The 22,509-nt window shown below is 34.9% G+C and overlaps 1 protein-coding gene across 1 annotated transcript; it reads right to left on the reverse strand.

Moving 5' to 3' along the window:
- Window positions 1-12,418: 12,418 nt before the first annotated feature.
- Window positions 12,419-21,797, reverse strand: LOC137245940 (uncharacterized). Its single transcript, XM_067777118.1, has 3 exons — window positions 21,743-21,797; window positions 15,472-15,755; window positions 12,419-12,976 (listed from the first exon to the last, which is right to left on the reverse strand). Exons 1-3 carry the CDS (start codon window positions 21,765-21,767, stop codon window positions 12,419-12,421), a joined length of 867 nt encoding a protein of 288 aa, XP_067633219.1. The 5' UTR covers window positions 21,768-21,797.
- Between the last annotated feature and the right edge of the window lie 712 nt (window positions 21,798-22,509).

Here is a 22,509-nt window from a genome sequence, read left to right on the forward strand (position 1 = left end):
CCGCCATGCAGACAATCACATTTACTTTGACAAATGACATTTTTAAGCACTGAACACACCAAAAACTAAGCAACTTAACGCTCCCAACAGAGTTGCATTGTGCTTTTGACTTCATTAGGCATTCGATTAGCTACTAATGAAATAAGTATAGATTCGAATTTTGCAGGGAAGATTGAGCTCAATAAGCGTCTTAATGTAGAAAACTGCCTTTATTATTCAATAAGCCGTCTGTGTGAAAACAGTATAAAGCTAAAATCCTAAATTTTTTGGACCCTATCATAACCAAAATTAAAGGCAATGAATCGTATGATGTACGCAAACTTACAAGTAATGAAGGTCCAATCAATTCAACAACATGTGCTGAGTACATGAAACCATGGGCAAAAAAAAAAATACAACATTCGAGGCGAAAGTAACCAAGGATGGCCGAATGTGGGAAGCACAGAATTAAACTACTGCAGCAAGAGAGTACAAATGAGCAACGACAAAAGAGGTAGTAAGAAAACGACGCGAGAAGAGTATAGACGTTCATCTGACGACGCGAATGAGTTAGCTCTGTGAACATTTCATTTCTTATTAAATTACTTAACTAAAACTTTTTATTAAACATTCACTATACTTATTCAACATTTCATACAATTAAACATTGAATTTACTGTCCAAAACCTGAGACATCGATACGCTTTCTTAATTGCGTTCAGGTGTACGGGTCGTAGTTCGACGCGAGTAAATAAAATCCCACATGTACATATATTTGTTAGCACGTCACATATATATAGTTTTCTGGTTTTCAAATAAATAAATAAAAATTAGGGGGAAATATTCAAAAAATTATTTTAATATTTTAATATATATTATGGGAGTTGGTTTAAATTTCGCTTTAGTTTAGGTTTTAAAAAGAAATCAGAGGCATCATTTTCACAAAAACATTAATTGGTTTGGTCATACACATATTGTGGCGAATGTTGACACACTACACTGTTAGTAAATAATTACAACAACAAAAACAGCAAGCAGCCACACTTATGTAGAAGGCAACGAAGAATATTATACACGCATAACCAGCAGCTCGAAGTGAAGATATATCTCACATACACACATGAAGTCATCAGCTACCCTGCAAAAATCGCGAGTACTCCATGCATGCATCTATGGAGTACTCGCTATGGACCAACCGAGTGCTCCAAAATTAACCACAATTCATACAAATAATATAGTCCAATTAACATTGCGATGTCCTAGGACTCGACCATATACTCCAGCTCCGCATTACATCAGAGTAATCCATGGAGTACCCACAGTCCAATAAACATCGCGTAGTGATTACAATCGTTAAAAACGAGCAATGATAGGCTTACAATATGTTCGTGTAGAAACATGAGTTGGTCCATTGCTGCTTTAAAGTGGAGTATAATGGTATGTACTCCAGTATGACACAAGATCATGTGGTCCAACGATTTTTGCAGGGTAAGAGCAGAAGTTTTTACTTACACATACTCACTCATATAGCTAAAAAAACCAAGTTTGCAATACAACTGTTCCATGTTAGTGAAAAGTCTAGACCTTAGGAGAAATATGCGAACGAGGCAACAGAGAGTATAAAAGCTGAACTTAGTTGTGAAGTATAATTGTGAAGTACTACTACCAAAGTAGTATAAATAGAGACTATTTTGCAATACTGAATGTTGGAGTTATTTATTCGATAGTGCAGCGATTCGAACGTTAGCAGAAGGTGCAACATAAGCGTGATCTCCCAGAATTCGTTACAATACGTAGTACAAAAAAGTTTTAGATCTAAACTTTTAACCGTATACCTTCTCAGTAAACAGAGGTATTTGCCATACTGTAGCTTCTGCAAAAAAAATCTTTGTACTTTCTGCCTCTCCCTCCTACACACCATGTTTGATCACTATCCTTCCTCCGAATCTACGCCTCCACTCTCTCTTCTACAACCACTTAATTCCTCTCCCTCTATTTTTTGTAAACTCTTTCCTTCGAGGTTCCTCTCCTACCTATCTTCCCCTCGCACTTTCTCCATTTTTATCTCCATTGCCTACTCCTACTTTCTTTCCTTTTTCCAACCCTCTCTCTGTTTTTCTCCTTTTTCAGTTATGACTTTTTGTATAACTCTCCCTTTCCCTCTCTTTCTTCTTCTTAACCACCCCTATTTATTAAAATTCTGACTAAGATATCTTATTTGATACCCATACTGCGAACACAAATCTAAGTATATATCTCAGAAATGGGTCCACATATGGAACTAAATCCACCTACAAACAAGCTACGAGACTTTGGGTAACTAACGCAGCTATGATTTTTGAAATTGATTCATCCCATATTGAGTTATAAAGTTACAAATTCTGTTTGCATATGATTTTATATATAAGATTAACTTACTCAAAAGGCTGCTTAAATAATAAATTTCAAATAAACTTTCCGGAAAGAAATGATCCCAAATATTTACCTTGTCGATGAATACGTCGGCCACTACTTTACTATCCGGAAAGAATACACCATAAATTGGATTTCTTGGAATAGGTCAATCCCTGGCCTACTTCGTGGAAAGAAATTTGTTTCAAATAATAAGCAAATCAAGGCCAAATTTCAAGGAAATCGCAAAAGAAATATTTTTTTCTTAAACTAGGTCGGCCTCTGGTTCGTTTCCCGGAAAGATAAGAAAGAAAACGAACCCAATTGTAAATCTAAAGCTTCCACAAATCTTTTAGAATACACACACATAATTTCATCAAAATTGGTACAGTCGTTAAGTTAGAAACACGCGTACAGAAAATAAATATATCGATTAAGAAAATGTCTTTTTTCATAATTTTCATACTGGCAGTCCAACAAGTCACGACAGTCGCTTCTGCGCTGGGCTAACAGGCTAACTTGATTTCACCAAGGGAATTTAAACTGTTTTCCACCTGGACCTACTTTCTTAGCCGTGGAATCATCTTTAATTCGTATAACATGGCCTAGCCATCGTAGTCGCCATGTTCTAATTCGCTGTACTATATTGTTTTCTGCTTAAAGCTAAATCTTCTTCGGTACTCGCCGTCGCCAACGCGTATAGGTCCGTAAATCTTTTGAAGAACTTTTCTCTTGAACCCTCCCAGAGCAGCCTCATCTGATGTTCTCATGGTCGACGCTTCCGACCTTGCTATAAGGACGGCTACGATAAGTGACTTATAGAGCATGAACTTCGTTTGCCGTGAGAGGACTTTACTTTTCAGTTGCCTACGCAGTATAAAGTAGCATTTATGGCAAGGGTTATTCTTTGTTGGATCTCAACACAGATTTTCTTGTTCGCGTTAATGCTGGTTCCCAAATAAGCAAAGTCTTTTACTGTCTCGAAATTATGGGTACCAACAGTGGCCTTGTTACAAAAGCGCTGACTCTGCATGATGAAAGCAGGTACTTTGTTGTGTCCTCATTCACCATCAAACCCATCTTTCCGCTTCTTATTCCAGTCCGAGTAAGCAGAACTTACGACGCTGGAGGAAAGTAGAATTTATGTATATAAAAGGGGTTGTAAACCATCTCAAATAAAGAAAAAAGTGTATGTCCTCTTTCAGTAATCTGCATACAACCTTAAATTTTGATATCCCTTATCTAAGAAATTTAAATGTACGTGGTCTGATTACTCATCTCGACAATAGCAAGTTTACACGTAAGCAGCCCAAAGTAGTCTCCTACTACTTACTTACTTAATTGGTGCTTAACCGTTTAAACGGTTATGGCCGTCAAACAAGGCGCGCCAGCGCTTCTTCTCTCTGCCAACCGGCGGCAATCAGTCACACCAAGGGATTCTAATCGTTTTCCACCTGGCCCTTCCAGCGGAGTGGGGCCGCCCTCTACGTCTGCTTCCATAGGCGGGTTCCGATAGAAACACCTTCTTGGGCGAAGCGTTGGCTGCTGCGTGTTAATTCGCTGGACTATGTTGATGTTCGCGTAGTTTTGAAGCTAAAAAACTTTATATTGCGTTTATCAACCCTTTGAATCCCAAGCTATTTTTTCTAACTGGCAGATCTAGAATATAACATTTGGTAAAAATCTAACAAAGACAAAATTAAGACTTCAATAAATTTGCATAAATAAATGTTTCCATGGTTTTTATTGCTCGTTTCGCTTTTATAATTGCATCAATTTGTATCCAATTTATTTCATAATGTTTGAATATAGATACTTACATATATAAACAACTAATTTATAACAATGACATACTTATGACTAAGTGATGTTGATAAAAGAAAATTATACTATAATTATCCAATTTTTGCTTTGAGAAACTCGACTACTGCACTAAAGTCCTTGCATAATTTTTATATAATTTTCGAACAATTTAAGATATAAATAATAATATTAAAATATTTCCACTATTGACTAGGTAAAATTTGCTTCATTATCCTTTCTGACTAACACTCACTTAAATTTGGGATATTTAATTGTACCCTTATGTTTAACACTTCATTTTATTTCAATTAGCTTTTTTGATTTTACATTACTTAATTTGCTATAGTTTTTTATTATTATATGTTGAGATATTAGACACTAAGTAGTTACCTATTTTTAACAAACTTTTCTTCGAATAGTTCATATGTATTTTTAATGGCTTCTTATTGCACACTGGTTTTTCTTAAAATATATATTGCTTGTGAGCTCCAACTTATTCTCATATTAATAGGATGTGCTCAGTTATATTTTGTTTAAATGAAAAAGTGAGAGCTTTATAGGAACTTCACATGCCTAGGCTAATAAACAGTAGTGGGTAAACATGTGTGATATGCTGGACTTGGTGGACTTCTTAAATCCTCTACCGCTCTTTATGAAATTTTCGGGTTAATTAACGTGCTCAAAGGGTAAATCATAGAAAAGAAACTTTTAAGTGACCGCATCTCCTCCATCAGTCGTAAGAGGTATGTAACGTCAGTGAACTAGAACCGTAACTTACAAAATGTCTTCTGCGGAACCGGAACTGAATTTGGAATTGCAAGCAAAGTCAATGATACTCCCCTCTAGTTTGAAGAAACAATTTACAAAATATTACAAATAAAATATAAAAGTTACATATATGATTTATTTAACATTTACGTCTGTGTGCTAATGAGCTTCTCACTCAGGGGAAAAAAACAGTGTAAAAATGGTTTAAAATATTTTCGGTTTTGTTTCGTTAATTTAATAGGAATAAAAAATCAAATAGAATAGGAATTTGGAAGGAAAAACCATAGATATATGAAGAGAAAGAAAAGAAGCAGAAAAAAAGAGGAAGAGGAAGTAAACAGGAAGGATAAAAATTGGGGTTGGAAAATGAATAGGCAAAAAAAAGGAATAGCAATGGAAAATAAGTAGAGTTAGAGGAAAGGGAATGTGGAGAGGAAGAGAAAGACTTGAGAGAGACGGAATATTAAACTGAATAAAACGAAGTAAAAGACGAGTGAGAGGAGCATAAAAGGAAGAGGGCAAGAGGGCGGTAGCCACGGTAATACCACACACCCGGACTTGGCATGGCGTAGCCCAGGGTTATTTTTTATAAGCGCGGCCGAAGGCCGCCAACTCAGAAAGGTGTTCTGCGCAAAAATACTATGGATCCCAGCCCCGGTTTCGGAGGTACCCGCGGGTCTTTTTTCGGTTTTTCGTTAATATCTTTTGAACTAGTTAATATTTTTATTTTTATTAATACTGATGTCAAGACGCGTCGTTTGACACCTCTCTCAATATTTTTGGTAACGTATTAGCAGTCGACCCCTCAACTAGACTATTACCCATTATTTTAAAGGCAATTTTTACGTCATTTTCCTTTCCCTCTTGCTTTTTCTCTGTTTCTTTCATTCGCTGAAGAAGTCAAGTGTGACGTAGCTCCGCATCAATTTTGAACCCGTGAATGCACAATCTTATGTGTGTGAATTGTGATTGTTGTAGCAGTGCCACACACAAAGATGGCCACACATATCTTTAGTGTAAGTGGCATCCTCGACATTCGTGCTCACTGTGAATTTCTGCGTATGTATGTATGAATATACAATGTTCGCGAACGAGAAGAGAGAAAGAATAGCATTAGATAAAACGAACTAAAAGAACAAATAGAACCGAAATCGAAGATCTAGTTCACTTGTTCAGTTGAGAGACCCGGTCAATTGGACAAGTTCAGAACGAAACGACCCAACTCTATAGTCGAATTTCAGCTCTGATGAATGGATATGAAACTTCTTAACTTCTGGGAACACGCATTTTAAACAACGTTTTGATGTTTCGCACCGTAAACGTTTACTTTATCGAAATATGTGTATTTGTCGGGCCCGTTTAAGAATCCGAAGGAGAAAATCAAAAAGTTTATCCTGTTCAAAAGCTATCCGCAGTAATATGTTTTATCGGGAAGCAGGCCAAACAAAGACTTTTCTACGCAGTATTGCCATAGATTGCGCAACTGTTGATGAACCAGCTGGAGTGTATTTTAAATCATCAATTTGTGGAAAACTCAATTGAAAGTTTAGGTCGAAGTATCGATGCAAACTGCAAACTTGGTGAACTGGAAGGTAAAACAACATGATGGTGCGACTGCCGACAGAGGTATCGAAATATGCGTTTGATCTCGATATCAATAATCCAGAAACTAACAAATAGGCACGGGCCGATCAGAAATCAGGGGCAAGGTTTATAGTATTTCCGCGCAAAACACGAAATTTACGTTATCGTCTAAATTTGAAAATGTGTTTTCTTTTACTCAATTACAAATACGCATCGTAGATTTATATCGATTATTTATGTATTTGAATGCTATGCTTAAATTCGTTATTTTAAAACCCAAAACTTTTTGATATAAAGCATTATAAAGTATTTTGCATTTTGTAATTGTATATGTGTGCTCATCACTAATCCATTAAAAAAATCATAAATATCATATTTCAGTTTGACTTCAAAACTGCATTGTTCCAGTTCATACACAGAAACAATTTCCCGGCAGCAAACTTATTTTCAACCGTTTGTACCCGTCTTTTCTTCGTCGCGCTCTCACCCACCAATATAATCTGTATATGAACCGCTACATTTAAGCTCCTTCTAATAATATAAGTGCTTAATGGGAAAAATTGGAGCATTAGCCGTGTTTTTTAACACGCGTATATCCGTTTGCGCTTAAACTTTATATTGACTGCTAAGGGACAAATTATAAATACACCTCTGAAATTGCTGCGCATAAATTTTGTCCTACTAAATTTCAATACGCATTATACTCAGATGTAACTGAAATATGTGTCTTTGTGTCACCCTTTACACTAATTCTATGTATTCTATGTGTGTCCACAATTCATCGCAACTGATTCAGCTAGCGTTGCGTCTCCGCTTTTCGGTACACCCTGTTGCTGTAGCTAGTTGTTTAACCACAGCCGCTAGATGGGTCTCCTAAGCATTATCTAAGCGAAGATACGCGTTTTTTTACACGCGCAAACGAAACGTATACGCGCGTGTTAAAAAACACGGCTATTGGTAAGTAAATATATATGAACTAAATGTTGTAGCATATTACTATAGGTGTTTTTTTTTTTGCAAGCGAGCTTGAAAAAAACACTTCAACTAGCTAAACAGTTTCATTATGGCAAACCCATACAGATGGTTGCTTCCTTTAGCTGCTTTGACATTTCTACTTCTAGCGCAGTATGTTTTTGACACTCAACCAGAGAATTACAAAAACAAAATACATGAAATGCGTGTGTTTGTTTGTATGTATGTCACCCTGCCGCCACGCTGTTATTTTGTTATTTTTGTTTATCTGCACATTCGTATGTTCATTTCATTCGCTCGTTCACAATAGTGCCCTATTTTTGAATATGCAACACTATACAACACTATCAAACAGGTCGACAATTACCTAAGCGGTTTCAGTTGAAACCGCTTAGCCAACTCAACTCGATTACTGTTTATTGTTGGTTTCCATGCAATTCGGTAAGCTAGCTAGTGTTTTAATTGTAATAGTTTGCAACGAAATACAGCTTATATATAATATTACTTTAATTTAACATGGCGATAAAAATTTTGTAAAGAGTTTTTCTACTCCTTATCCTGTAAAATTTAATTTCATTACATAATTGGCTTATAGGCGGTTTTACAAAAACATTAACGACATACATACATTAGGGGGACTCATGTAACCGTATAAATGCCTTATAAAGTGTGTAAACGTATAAATTTATCTAGTGCGTAATGGAGCTGTCAAATTTTGTATGAAAAATCTTTTACACAATTTGTATAAATTTACGCGCACATTTCATTGTGTAAACACGGTAAACTCAAAGGAATGCAACCTTGCAGACATTACAGCAGGCATTTTCATCAGAAATCTCCAACATCAGCAAGTAAATGTATTTTAGTTTTTATTTTTCACTTAATCTTGCCATTTTTTAATTTGTATAACAATCAAAAAAATTTTGTTCCGCAATAATACAGCTGATAAACATTCAAGTTTATCAATAGTATTACTAGGTGCGTTCATATAACAGCGGTTGTAAATGGATATAATTTTACACCTTATAAGTTTATATGCTTTCATGAGTCCCCCTATTAAAAGTTAATGCAATTCAATTGACTTTCAGTATTTTGGCATTTCTAAATATTTTCTTACTTCACTTATATTTTACATTTAGGCAATTCACAAGGTCTCCTTTTCGTTGTGTGGAAAGTGGGGTAAAACTTTACAACGAAAACGTGACTTATGTGAATTGAAAGGAAATTTATTTTTACAACTTTTGTTGGTAAAATTTATTCTAATAAATTAATATAATTTTAAGTTAAAATATCTGAAGTTAACCACAACTTTTCGAAGGCCTGGTTTCTTTGTAAAACTATACTGAGTGAACTTTAACTATAAACAATTTCATTCCTTAGATTTCTTACGAAATGTGAAGTATTTTCCAAGTTATGGCCATTTTTTTCAAAATAAATTGGGTTCCTATTAGTTAAACTGATTTTGCTTATGATAGTATAATCTTCTTATTATCGTTTTGAGTTTTTAAAATAATTTTTTACTTTTTGATCGCGTTAACGTCGCGTTGTGGAATAATATTATTAGGCATTCTATTAGGAATTATGTGCAAAAAATGAGCGTCATGCAGTGAGTTTATGGCATGTACCAAATCGATACCTAATAACTTTATGCTAAAAATTTATTCGATATGTGGTTTGTTCACCATTCGCGAAATAACAAGTGAAAACCAATCATTGTCGAAAACATATTTATAACTATAACTTGGAAAATAATCGGAATTTCTAAAAATTCTACGAAACGTAGTTTTTTTAACGTTATGGACCCCTACGCTAAGGTTCACAAAAATTCTTGACCATCGAAAAATGTGTGCTGGAACACTTCAAAAAATTCAGCTCTTTAAGAGATTCATTTCAACGAGTTACATTTTGCCAATCATAAATTTTTTGTATATGTACATATATTCCAGGCGACAGACCTTTTCTTGTGAATCTAAATCTGTATGTACATTTGAAGAGTAATCGCGAATAACGTTTTCAGGACAAGTTTTTTTAAATACTGGTTTTGCAGATTACAACATACTTAAACACCAAACTTGCCGAAGTTATACACTTCATGGATATAAAAAAAGAGGGGGTAAAAAAGAAAAAAAAAATAGTTGTGATAATTGGCAAGATGACAAAAGATAAAAGTTAAGTGACTTATCTTGTTTTGTTGATTTTCCGACAGGGTGGATGAATGATGTATATTGGAACGATTCTCCGTCATCCCTTGTCAAATTTGGTTTTGAGACAAACTGGTTTCGGCGATGTGCCATCATCAGTGTTGATTTTCGTTCTGATCTGTGGTTGTCGTTTGTCCTGTATTTATAGTTCGTAGGTACATGAGCAGGTATTGTCAAAATTGACGCTTGTGTATATTTCGTTATGTGTATGTGCTGTGTGTTCATTCAGAACCGAGGGTGGTTTTTACTGATCGATTTGTGTGGCTGACTGGGGTAGGTAAAAATCCGTAATTTTAGTCGTTTTACCTTCTTTGTGGGTTTGTTGTTTTGGTGTGTTAATTGTATTGTACACACACGCAAAAACAAATAAACACAAAAAAATTAACACACCAAAACAACAAACCCACAAAGAAGGTCAAACGACTAAAATTACGGATTTTTACCTGCCCGTCAGCCACACAAATCGATAAGTAAAAACCACCCTTGATTCTGAATGAACACACAGCACATACACATAACTAAATATACCCAAGCATTAATTTTGACAATACCTGCTCATGACAACAACAGATCAGAACGAAAATCGACACTGATGATGGCACAACGCCGAAACCAGTTTGTCTCAAAACCAAATTTGACAAGGGATGACGGAGAATCGTTCCAATATACATCATTCATCCACCCTGTCGGAAAATCAACAAAACAAGATAAGTCAGTTATAGCTTGTCAGGCTTTTAACTTGAACGCGAACGGACTACTAACAATTTACAAGCGACGCCTACTGAAAATATATAAAGCAGTGGACACTACCATTACAAGGACCACCATAAGGGTGGATTGATACCTTTAGTTAATTTCTGGTATAAAATCGCAAGCATGATTGCGCGTTCCATGATCTTCAAAAAGTGAAACCTCTGTTTGAAAAATTAGATATTGAAGACGCCTGAGATTTTGCTTTTCCGCATAAATCGAAATTTCTCATGATATGATAAGCGTTTGCGATAGTCTGCAGCAAGAAATATGTCCGAGATTTCTACGACTGTATGACCTTAATTTCTAATTTGGAGGCGTTGATAATTTATTTTACAAGAATAATATTGATAACAACCTCGGAATAGAACTCTTTATCGAAATATGCGACTGCAAATGTTATTCCGTAGTAGAAATTGAACCTTAAACTTCATAAAGATTTCCTAATTTTGTAATCTCGTAGGAAAAGGCTTTTCCAAACCTGAAAGTGGCACTTGAAATACTCCTTTAAATATACCTCAATGCATTCTGCTAGCTACAAGAGTTCATGGGCAAGATTGCCCTAACGCCCCCTATTTTTAGGTGTGGAAAGATAACTCTTTGAAATCATCAACTTTTGCGATATTTATGATAATTTTGCTTTGTCAAACGAAGAGAAAATTTATATACATAATTAGTTCTATTAATTTTACAAATAAATAATATTATTAAATATATGTATCTTATAAGTCATAGTATTTATTTAGATCTTTTATAGCGTTAAAACTTGCAATATGTAGGAACAGTAATAGGTATATTTTGAACAAATTTTATAAGATAAATGTATGGAATAAAAATTCTAGTCTTGTGTCAAATGCCTCAAATTTAAACTTTAGTTTGAGTCTGTGATTTTCTTATTTAACTGTATTTACTTACTAATTTGCGAGCATATTTTACATATATGACCCGGCCTATGAAAAGGTGGCTTATGACTAAAAAAAAAATAAAACTACTAATAACTTAAGAAATGCATTGTTTATTTTTAACAGCTGTTTCTCGCAATTTCTTTTTTGAGTCATAAGCCACGGTGGGCACCACTACATTTACACGGTTACCAAATTGAGAATGTGTTATTAAACACGAACGCGTAGCGAGCATGAAAGCAAAATCAATTATTTATTTAGTTTGATTTAAATGCTTGAATGGTGAACACGTGTCACACGCACTCTTTGGTACTCCGTTTCAAGTGCGCGTGCGACACTTCCTCACTGTACGACCATCGAAATCAAACTAAAAGAGCTGTCGTTGATTTTGACGAAGTAGCCATTGTGCTCTCGCTTATCGTATACATATATGGTCGCTTAGCAGGTGCTAAGTTCACGCCCACCCCGGATCATAAGCCACCTTTTCATAGGCCGGGTCACACATGATATTATGGATCTGGCAATAAGGTATAGTTCCTCGGTAGCAAGATAATCCTTTTTACATTTTTCTCTTTGCCACCTGGATAACTGGGCACATTTGGGAAATAATATCATTGAAATGATTTGTTTTCATATCTACTATATATTTTATTCGTCTCTAAATTTGTTTTATGGGCTAATTATGGTCTAAAAATTGGCAAGAACTCCTAATTGTTATAATAAATACATTTCTTACCATTGCCTAGATGAAAATAGTTTCTACGGTCATTTTAGTCTCAATTTGACTTTATACAATCTCATTCCTATTGCACGTCCATACTACACAAAAATAAAATGTTTATTAATTTATTTTTAGTTACTAGATCACTTTTGCAATTTAGTAGCAATCTTTTAATATATGTCTTCGCAGTATATGATGGAGAGCATTGTACAAGAGTTGCAATTTGTTCTGTTATCTAATAACAAAAATGCAATTTTTGCTATGTCTACTTATGTCAGCTTCGTACGCACGACTCGTATTTATGTAAATTTGTTCGAGCGTACTTTACCAAATACATTTTTATGCACCTAAGCAATATAAAGCTCCATGCAGGTGTTCGGCACTACCCTGACATTACTTGCTGTCACCGCTGGATTGGTCACGTCTCGACTGTAATTGATTTTATCAGCGATCTTCGACGTTGACGATGTCACCTTTTGAGTGGTTGGTCTTTCATTTTGTAATTTGCCAACTGTAAGTAAAGGTGTATTTGATGTTGCAGGCATTTGTCTAGTTAGAGGCAAAGGTGAACCAGAGCCTGATGTAGGAGGTAACGTAAGCAAAGCGGACTGTGGAGATCCTGGCATCACTGGGGATGAGTTATAGTGACGATAGATATTGTTGGTTTGCTGTTGTGGTGGCAGAGGAATTGGCAACGCAATCTTATTATGATATGGAGACAAACTGCCAACGGCAGCCCTACTTCCGCCTGTGCTGCCGCCTGTGCTGCCGCCTACGCCAGTAGGAATGTATGGGGGTAGAGCTGAAAATTGCTTTGGTGGCATGTAACTACTTGGCGAGGGTAAAGCCACACTTGGAGGACTAAGCGCCGAAGGTTGATGAGCAGGTAAAAAATCCAGCGAATACTGAAATTATGGAAACAAAAAAGTTAAAAAGTTATTTGAATGTTGAATAATAACGAAATTTCTGAATGTAATGCTTGCAACTCTAAAGGCCCGAACACATTCGATATTTGCGTCGCTTTGGCGCTGGCGTCAATTTGAAAGGACGCACGTTGGAAGTTTTCCTGCCACAATGAACGCAAAAAACTCATATTTTGGCTTTTTTCATTCAAAAATTTAAATAACAAATTTTTTTTTGTTAAAAAAAATAAATTTTTGTAAATTGAACCCGATTAACTAAACATGGAAAAAAATCAAGAACAGTGCAAAAAAGTTGACTGACAACGCCAGCAAAACGAAAGGTTTTGAATTCCTTTTGCGTTGCTTTGTTGTTTCCGTTGCGTTGTTTGCGGGTTGAGAACATAGCCATGGACAGAAACGATATAATAGAGAGACATTGCATAGACGAAAAATAGTGTTAGGCAAGCTTCACATAATTCTAGTAGGTCACATTCACCACTTACCACAGCAGAATTTGTTAAACTACCACTGTCTGTATTTGTTATTTAACAATTATTTGTACACTTTTTATTCAGCTAATGTGTTCAGAATTTTAACTTCTACTCACTAAAACTCCAATCAGTGTATTTCTGTTCTTAAATTATGTTAAAAATTGTGTTAAAGTTTTTGGTGTGGTGAAAGTGACCTACTAGAATTTTGTTACGCTCCGCTGCTTTCCACCGAAGTTCGCGCATGCAATATCTTTATATTCCAAAATTTTTGCCATGGAGACGTGTGTGTTCAAAGTCGGCTGTACGCAGCGTACGCGCCAAAACGACGCAAAAGAGGGGTGTGTTTGGGCCTTAAACATCGTTACATTTACTATCAAGAAAAATAATTTTTGGGGGGATTTCAGGGCCTATAAATTAAATAACACATATTTAGTAATATTTCATGAGCTTTACTACTAGTGAATAATAAATGTTCTTTCAAACATGCCTCTGAGTGGGTTTAGACTTATCTTCTCCTCCAATTTATGGCTTCCTACCTTTTAATTTTTTTGTGTGCAAATTGGGGGGAGCCTTCATATGAAATTCAATTCAATTCAATACCCCGTAGTACTTTTTTGAGCCAACTAAACTGCCGACGGGCGACTCCGTTTTTAAAAACTTCGCCTAAAATGTTTAAAATGTTATTTTTCCCGAGACTTGAACCAGGAACTTTCGGTATAGGAGCAACATACACAGTTTTGAAACTACCAATCTACAAAGTCAAAAAGTAAATGTTTTCTATATCAACTATTTTTTTAACAAGATATTTCTAAAATGTTTCTAACAAATGTTCGTGAAATAAGTATAAATTTTTTGTTTAGAACTACGCAATGTGCAGAGTATCGTTCTTGTTCAAAAGAGACAACACTGATTCAAGAACTGGATTAATCTTACGTTTTCTAATGCAGTATTCTATGAAAAATTTAAAAAGCGGCAAAGATTTAGCAGAAAAAATAATAATTTTCTTTTCGAAACTGCCATTCAAAAGTATTCGAAAAGTGTAACACGTACTAGCTGCAGAACTTAACCGCGCTGGAACAATATTCTATAAAAGCGTGCAATTACTGGCATATGCTGATGACATTGATATCATCGGCCTAAACACCCGCGCTGTTAGTTCTGCTTACTCCAAACTGGAAAAAGAAGCGGTAAAGATGGGTTTGTTGGTGAATGAGGACAAAACGAAGTACCTGCCGTCATCGAGCAAGGAGTCAGCGTATAAGCGCCTTGGCAACCACGCTACTTCTGACAGCCATAATTTCGAAATAGTAAAAGACTTAGTTTATTTGAGAACCAGCATCAACACCAACAACAACATCTGCTCTGAAATCCAGCGAAGAATCACTTGCCAATAAATGCTATCTTGGACTAGGTAGGCAATTGAAAAGTAAATTACTCTCTCGGCAAACGAAAATCATACTCTACAAGTCACTTATCGTACCCGTCCTGCTATATGGTTCAAAAGCATGGACCATGATGCGGCTCTGGGAGTGTTCGAGAGAAAAGTTCTTCGAAAGATTTATGGACATCTACGCGCTGGCGATGGCGAGTACCCAAGAAGCTTTAACGATGAGCTGTACGAGTTCTAAGCAGACATCAACATAGTCCAGCGAATTAAAACGCAGCGGCTGCGCTGGCTAGGGCATGTTATGCCAATGAAAAATGACGCTCCGGCCAAGAAAGTGTTTCTGAACCCGCCTACGGAAGCAGAGATAGAGGGCGGCCCCCACTCCGCTGGAAGGACCAGGTGGAAAATCCCTTGGTGTGACCAATTGGCGCCGGTTAGTAGAGAGGAGCAACTCGCGCGCGTTTTTGGACGGCCATAACCGTTTAAACGGTTAAGCGCCAATTAAGTAAGTAAGTAACACATACCTTGGTGTGATTTTTTTAGAAACATTCTAACCTACACACAAGCAACGTTATTCCCAGTTATTATTTATATTTTAAACAATCTTATCTTATACGTACCATAGCTTGATGTTGAGTGGTGGTAATATTTGCAGCCAATTGTGCTTTCGAATGAGACGGCGGTTGTCCATAATATGCGGTTGGCGATACTGGAGGACTAGGATATGACCAATATAAAAATGGTGATGGGAAAAAAGCTGCAGGTGCAGGCGAATGCTGATGATGATGGGAAATCGGGCTATTTGAATGATGTGGCGAATGATGTGAATGCGGCGACGCAAGTAGAGGCGTAGGTGCACCGAAAGATGTGAAAGTTCCAAATGGTGTACCTAGAATAGATGCACCTAGACGAACAAAAAATGATCATTAGAATAAAGTATTCCATATAAATAAACTATGTATATGTAAAAATCACCACGTCTTATTACTTATCATAAGAAATTATATATATTGCAAACATATTCCTCTTAGCTAGTTTAAAAAAATATTAACCTTTTTACAAATATTGGTAAGTACATATCGACGTGTCGTACGAAAACTTGCACTAGAGTTTTAGTGTCCGACGAAAACTTGCACTTTAACTTCGTCTTCTGGATGATGAAACCTAACAATCAAACTTAGTTTCTTCTTTTTGCAAGGTATTCGATAATAATATAGATTCTTTATAGTATTATAGATAGACTTCAGATTTTCTGTACGTCAGATGAGTTAGAATCAATCTTGCTTTCGTAACTGAAGCATTCGAAAAACAGTGGATCCAAAGCTAACAGTCCTTGCACGCTGATAAGGCAAACACGAATCACAAATATATTCTTCGAAAATAAATGGTCGCGGGGAAGTGACACTCGAGAACCCTATGAGACAAATTTCAAAAGTTGGCGCTGCAGGCGCAGAATGTGGACAAGGGATAGCACTGAGTTGTGTCTATACTGTTGCCCATGGATAACAATCAAAACCTGTTCAGAGAGTTTTAATATAGAGACATTTTTTTTACGATACCCGAACCTGTTTTGGAGATATCAGCCAAAATTTAATAAGTAGATTCAGCTGTTACGGTGGTTAAACTTATATTTACGAACTAGTTTCGAGATTATTACACAACACGTGAGCCACTGATAAACCTAGAATTGTTTAACATTGGAAGGTTTAATGACGAGCTTTACACTTTAGTGCAACGTAAGAAAGCCCAAAGGCTTCGATGTCTAGGCCATGGTTTACGAATGGATGAAGACGATTCTTGCCAAAAAGCGTTCAGAAACAGAATAACTGGGGTGACGGAAGGTCAAAACCGCCTGGGCGGTTAAACGCTAAATTGTTGTTCATTATTTTTCAAATTCAGATGTAAATTACAAGTTAAGTCAGCCACAACGTTTTCTTTTCTGAAAAAAGTGTTGCACTGGTGTTACCCTTACTTTTGAACAGGGTTATTTGGAGATGTAGAAAATGGCTGCATTTGCAGGTAGTGCTATTCTTTTGCTTAACCATAGGACAATTTTTATTGAAATGAACACATAAACTTCTGAGAGGGTAGGGGAAAGGGGACAGAGACACTTTCTTTGAGAAAAGAAAACGCCATTAGTTTTCAAATGGCACGCCTGTATTTAAATTTCTTTATAAACCAAATTAAACTGTTTCTAAATCAAAGCGTTTCCATGAAATCACATAATTTTAGAATGCAATTTATTTAATAATACTCGAAAAAAATGATTATTGACAAAACCTACAATAGGGACTAATAATAATTAAGATCCCTATATAAAAGCCTCTTAAAAAAGCATACTTACAACATTATATTCAGTAATGTCATGAATATTACATTCACCCATATAGTGCTATTAGAAAATATTCAAGCTAAAGAAAAGCTAACGTAATTCCATATGTATGTAAAGCCTTATAATTATATACATAGTCGGGGAGTTCAGGATTTTTTGCAAATGGTCTAGCATCATTGCATTGCAAATTTCCGTAGCATATTTATTACATTACACTAACAAAATACACGGCTATGCATTTCCTACGTCATTCCAGAAACGTAATATCAAAAACCGTAGTTTATTTATTCAATATTGAATAGCAAGTCATCAACTGTCAAAACAAAACAAAAAGTGCAATATTTAAAATGATAAAGGTTACTCACCATCCGTAGCTTCTATTTGCTATTACAACGTTTCCAACGTCAAATACAAAAAACTCTGAACTCCCTTAGTATTTGTATATAAAAAATATTATTTCCTTAAAACCATTTTAACCAGATAATGATAGGGCATATTGCACTTATTCCATTGTCCCCATTGTTTCGGCTGTATTGTTCCTTTAAATTATTTCCGATAAATGAAAGTTTTATGGTAGCTTACTGGCATTCTCAATTATGGTTAGGCATTTAGTTTTAGTAAGTTATGGGTAAACCAGGGACCGAAAATAACCTTTTTTGATCATTAACTGATCAGTAACTTGTCTCAAAAAAGTAGTTAAGTTTGGAAAAAGCCAACGGTTTAAAAAACCATTGCCGGAAAGAAAGCACTTTCAAAATTTAGCCATAATGAGTTCGGCCATTATTTTAAGGTCTATTTATTAGAATCGCTGCATTAGTACTAAATTCATTTATAAAGGTTTTCTGATTTGGTTATTATTTGACCAAGACCCTTATTTTGACGAAAAAAATGGAGAGAAGGAAAAAGGTTTGGGTTTTAATCTCAATTCCTAGGATTACGCGAATAGCCCAAAAAAACATATACATATATGCAAAGAACTATGCCAATCAAAAAAGATTTGCAGGTTGCGCAAGGAACTCGTAATGCTGAAAAGACGAATTGCAACCGTTTCAAGTGAACACATTCCTTTACCCTAGAAAAATTTACTCTTTTTCAACAAAACTTAAATATTTTCTTGCTTTTCCAAAATGAGTACAATCTTAGAAATCGGCCAGTTAGTAACAGAGTTATGGAGGAAAATATATTATATTGTATTGAAGGAAAAAATCTCAAAATTTAATGATAGTCCAAGGCGTTTTAAAATTTGCACAGCATTGAAGTCGAATTGAATGAGCAACCATACTGCTAATTTGAAAAAAATAGAGGAAATTCCTAGTAAAAAGATGAAAATTTGTGTTATATTTTTTGAAATTCCTTGACTTGGTATGAATTTAGTTTTAATACTAAAATTGCGCTATTCATATGTTATATGTTTATTTTTATAGAGTAATAGGTATGGGTGATTTCTAAACAAAGTGTTCATGGTACGCAGTTTTTTTCCTTTTTGTTAAGTATTTTCCATTATCCTTTGATATTGAAGCAGACATTTACTATTAGAAAAGCACATCAGTACTCGTATCTAACATACTTCTCGAGACATTGATTGCCATTCAAGAAATGTTTCAAATTCATTTCTTTTTCGAACAAGCTTATTTTGCGAAAATGTAGGAACTAGGAAATCTTTTAGGCTCCCTAAACAAGTAATACACATTTTTTATTATTTTATGCTTAATAATTTTTTCCTTAAAACTGTGCGAGATTCTGGAAATATTTAGCATTGATTAACATAGTGCAGTGCTAAATTCACGTAAAAAAAAACTAATAGTAATCGATTTTATTAACTTATGTCATACGCTATTCAATAGGAATTTACCTATGCTTTTTAATAATATGTACTTCGAACTAACAAAAGACCTATTATTAATATCCCAACCAAATTTGAAAATGTGAGAGTCTGGAAAATCCGGAGGGACAATATTTTGAAGGAGAGAAAATTTTACGGTGATGGTATTTTTCACGTAAAAATAGAGGAAATAAAAGAACAAGAGTGGATATAGCCATTGGGAAATAATTGTGTTGTCTTGCATTGTTGCTTTGTTTTACTTTTTATACTCAGCTGAGCAGAGCTCGCAGAGTATACTAATTTTGTTCGCATAACGGTAATCCGTAACGGCATAAGCTAATCGAGATAGATATAGACTTCTATATATCAAAATGATCTGGGCGAAAAAAGAAATACATTTAGCCATGTCCGTCCGTCCGTCTGTCCGTTAACACGATAACTTGAGTAAGTTTTGAGATATATTGATGAAATTTCGTATGTAGGTTACAGGGCAGTCATCCCAGATCACTGTTTAAAATAAACGAAATCGATATCGAAAATTTCGAAAAACCGAAAAAGTGCGATAATTCATTACCAAAGACAGCTAAAACCGTGAAAATTGGTAAGTGGATTGAGTTCATGGCGCAAAATAGAAAATTGGTAAAATTTTGGACAATGGGCGTGGCACCGCCTACTTTTAAAACAAGGTAATTAAAAATTTTTGCAGGCTGTAATTTGGCAGTGGTTGAAGATATCATGATGAAATTTGGAAGGAACGTTACTCCTATTAGTGTATGTGTGCTAAATAAAAATTAGTAAAATCGGATGACGAACACGCCCAGTTTAAAAAAAAAAATTTTATAAGTCAAATTTTAACAAAAAATTGATATCTTTACAGTATATAAGTAAATTATGTCTACATTCAACTCCAGTAATGATATGGTGCAACAAAATACAAAAGTAAAACAAAATTTTAAAATGGGCGTGGCTCCGCCCTTTCTCATTTAATTTGTCTAGAATACTTTTAATGCCAAAAGTCGAAGAAAAATTTACCAATCCTTGTGAAATTTGGAGAGGGCATGGCTTCTATCCCGGTAACTGTTTTCTGTGAAAATGGGCGAAACCGGTTGAAGCCACGCCCAGTTTTTATACACAGTCGACCGTCTGCCCTTTCTCTTGGCCGTTAACACGATAACTTGAACAAAAATCGATATATCTCTACTAAACTTAGTTCACGTACTTATCTGAACTCACTTTATCTTGGTTTAAAAATGGGAGAAATCCTAATATGACCACGCCCACTTTTTCTATATCAAAAATTTCGAAAAATGAGAAAAATTCGATAATTCTACACCAAATACGAAAAAAGGGACGAAACATGGTGATTGAATTGGTTTTTTAACGCAAAATATAACTTTGGAAAAAACTTTGTAAAATGGGTGTGACACCTGCCATATTAAGTAGAAGAAAATGAAAAAGTTCTGCAGGGCGAAATAAAAAGCATTTGGAATCATGGCAGGAATACTGTTCGTGGTAATACATACTATATAAATAAATTAGCGGTACCCGAGAGATGATGTTGTGAGTCACCCTGGTCCACATTTTGGTCGATATCTCGAAAACGCCTTCACATATACAACTAAAGGCCACTCCCTTTTAAAACCCTCATTAATACCTTTAATTTGATACCCATATCGTACAAACTCATTATAACCTTTATGGCGATATCTCGAAAAAGCGTCCACCTATAGAACTATGGCCCAATCCTCTTTAATACCTTCCATTTGATACCCATGTCATACAAACACATTCCAGGGTTACCCTAGGTTCATTTTCCTACATGGTGATTTCCCTTATTTTGTCTCCAAAGCTTTCAGCTGAGTATGTAATGTTCGGTTACACCCGAACTTAGCCTTCCTTACTTGTTATTTTTTAACTTTGATTATCAAACCTAAGGTTGGGGACCAGTATTTTTGTACGCAATAGGTATAGTATGCCAACAAAATACGGCTTGCAAACGCAGGCGTGATGGTTTACATTTGGGACGTTTTTACGAACATAAAAGAATTTGGGATAGATATTGACAACAAAATAGCTTTTTTGTTTGGAAATTGCGCATTTACGGTATATTCACTATATGCTCATGATTGAAATAGTAATCTATTTCATAAATTTTTATAACTTTTATTACTTCAATTGTTTTGGAAATTTTAGATTTGTTTGAAAGGGAAATCTTTATAGGTTATTGATAACAAGTAATATATAATTAAAAGATTAGGGTTTAGCAGGAAAGAGTAAAGATTCCCCCTTTTTACGATTTCAACCTCCTTCTACAATCTTTTTTCATAGGCCTAAAATTTTACATATACAATTGTTAGCGATATTACAATATTTCGAGTGTCGATTTGATTAGAATCAACCTTTTGTCGATTCCATCTTTTATATTTCATTTTGTTACTATGCAAGTAAGCGCCAACACTTTGGACCATTATAAATAGTTATCTTATACGAAACAGATTTTGATATTTTTTTTTGATATTTCGATTTATAACATACTTTTTATCCACATTTAAGATAATCGAGTATCGAAACACTTTGGAAAATAAAGCCCATCCTAATGTACATATATATTTGTAAATATGTAATTCATACATAAATTAATACATAAAATATATTATGTGGATATGTTTTATGAGCGAAATGTTTGCAGCTAATATTTTGAATGAACCCAAATACGATTATAAAATAATGTACTTACAGCTCAGATGTGTTATATATAACATTACCGTTACATCCCGTTACATCACCATCAGCAAATTACACACACACAGAAAGACATAGTACAAGATTGGTTTGTTTGATTTTTTGAAGTGTTTTTTATTTAGATGTAGGAAAAAAATGCGTAAGACGCCTTGTTTGCTGCAATAAAAAGCCAAACCCAGCTAAAAATTTAAATACAAGTACAAAACACTCCCATGACTAGTATTAAATTCAGTGTGTTGGACGTTACATAACACTGCGAGAGAGAGAGAGTTAATATAAAGACTTAGCAACGGCCCCGTTATGTAAGAGAAATATTTTAGTAAAAATCAAAAAATAAATACAAGAAATGTGATAGACAACATTAACTAAGTTATATATGTATATATGCATGTACGTAAATATGACCCAACCAAAAATACTTATCTATTACTGATCGAAGGAGCACCAGCAGGTTATGTTTTTGATAAAGTTTCTATCACACATTATTACCATGTTTTTTCGTAATTTACGTATCTTACACCCAACAAAACACGGAAATGATTCTTGACAAAAACATTTTTCCCCAATTTACTATACGAATTCTCTAACAACTAGGAAAATATTCTCTTTTTATACCATATATTTTCTTGTTTTTAGAAAATTTGCATTGTTTTGAGGAAAGTTTTTATTTTGAGTGGACGCGTTCGTACAATTAATTTCAACTATATATATGTATGTAAGTAATAAACTTTAAGGCTAAGGAAATTTTGAAATATTGGCACA

The sequence above is a fragment of the Eurosta solidaginis genome, chromosome 3, assembly GCF_040869045.1.
Source record: "Eurosta solidaginis isolate ZX-2024a chromosome 3, ASM4086904v1, whole genome shotgun sequence".
Taxonomy (NCBI): Eukaryota; Metazoa; Arthropoda; class Insecta; order Diptera; family Tephritidae; genus Eurosta; species Eurosta solidaginis.

What these genes read in the sequence shown, in the direction of transcription:
- LOC137245940 (XM_067777118.1), bottom strand. Translation starts at nt 21,767, where the DNA reads ATGTTATATATAACACATCTGAGCT. An exon ending in ATATATAACACATCTGAGCT is followed by an intron (nt 15,756 to 21,742) that starts GTAAGTACATTA and finishes TTGTTCGTCTAG; the next exon opens with GTGCATCTATTCTAGGTACA. An exon ending in CCACTCAACATCAAGCTATG is followed by an intron (nt 12,977 to 15,471) that starts GTACGTATAAGA and finishes CCATAATTTCAG; the next exon opens with TATTCGCTGGATTTTTTACC.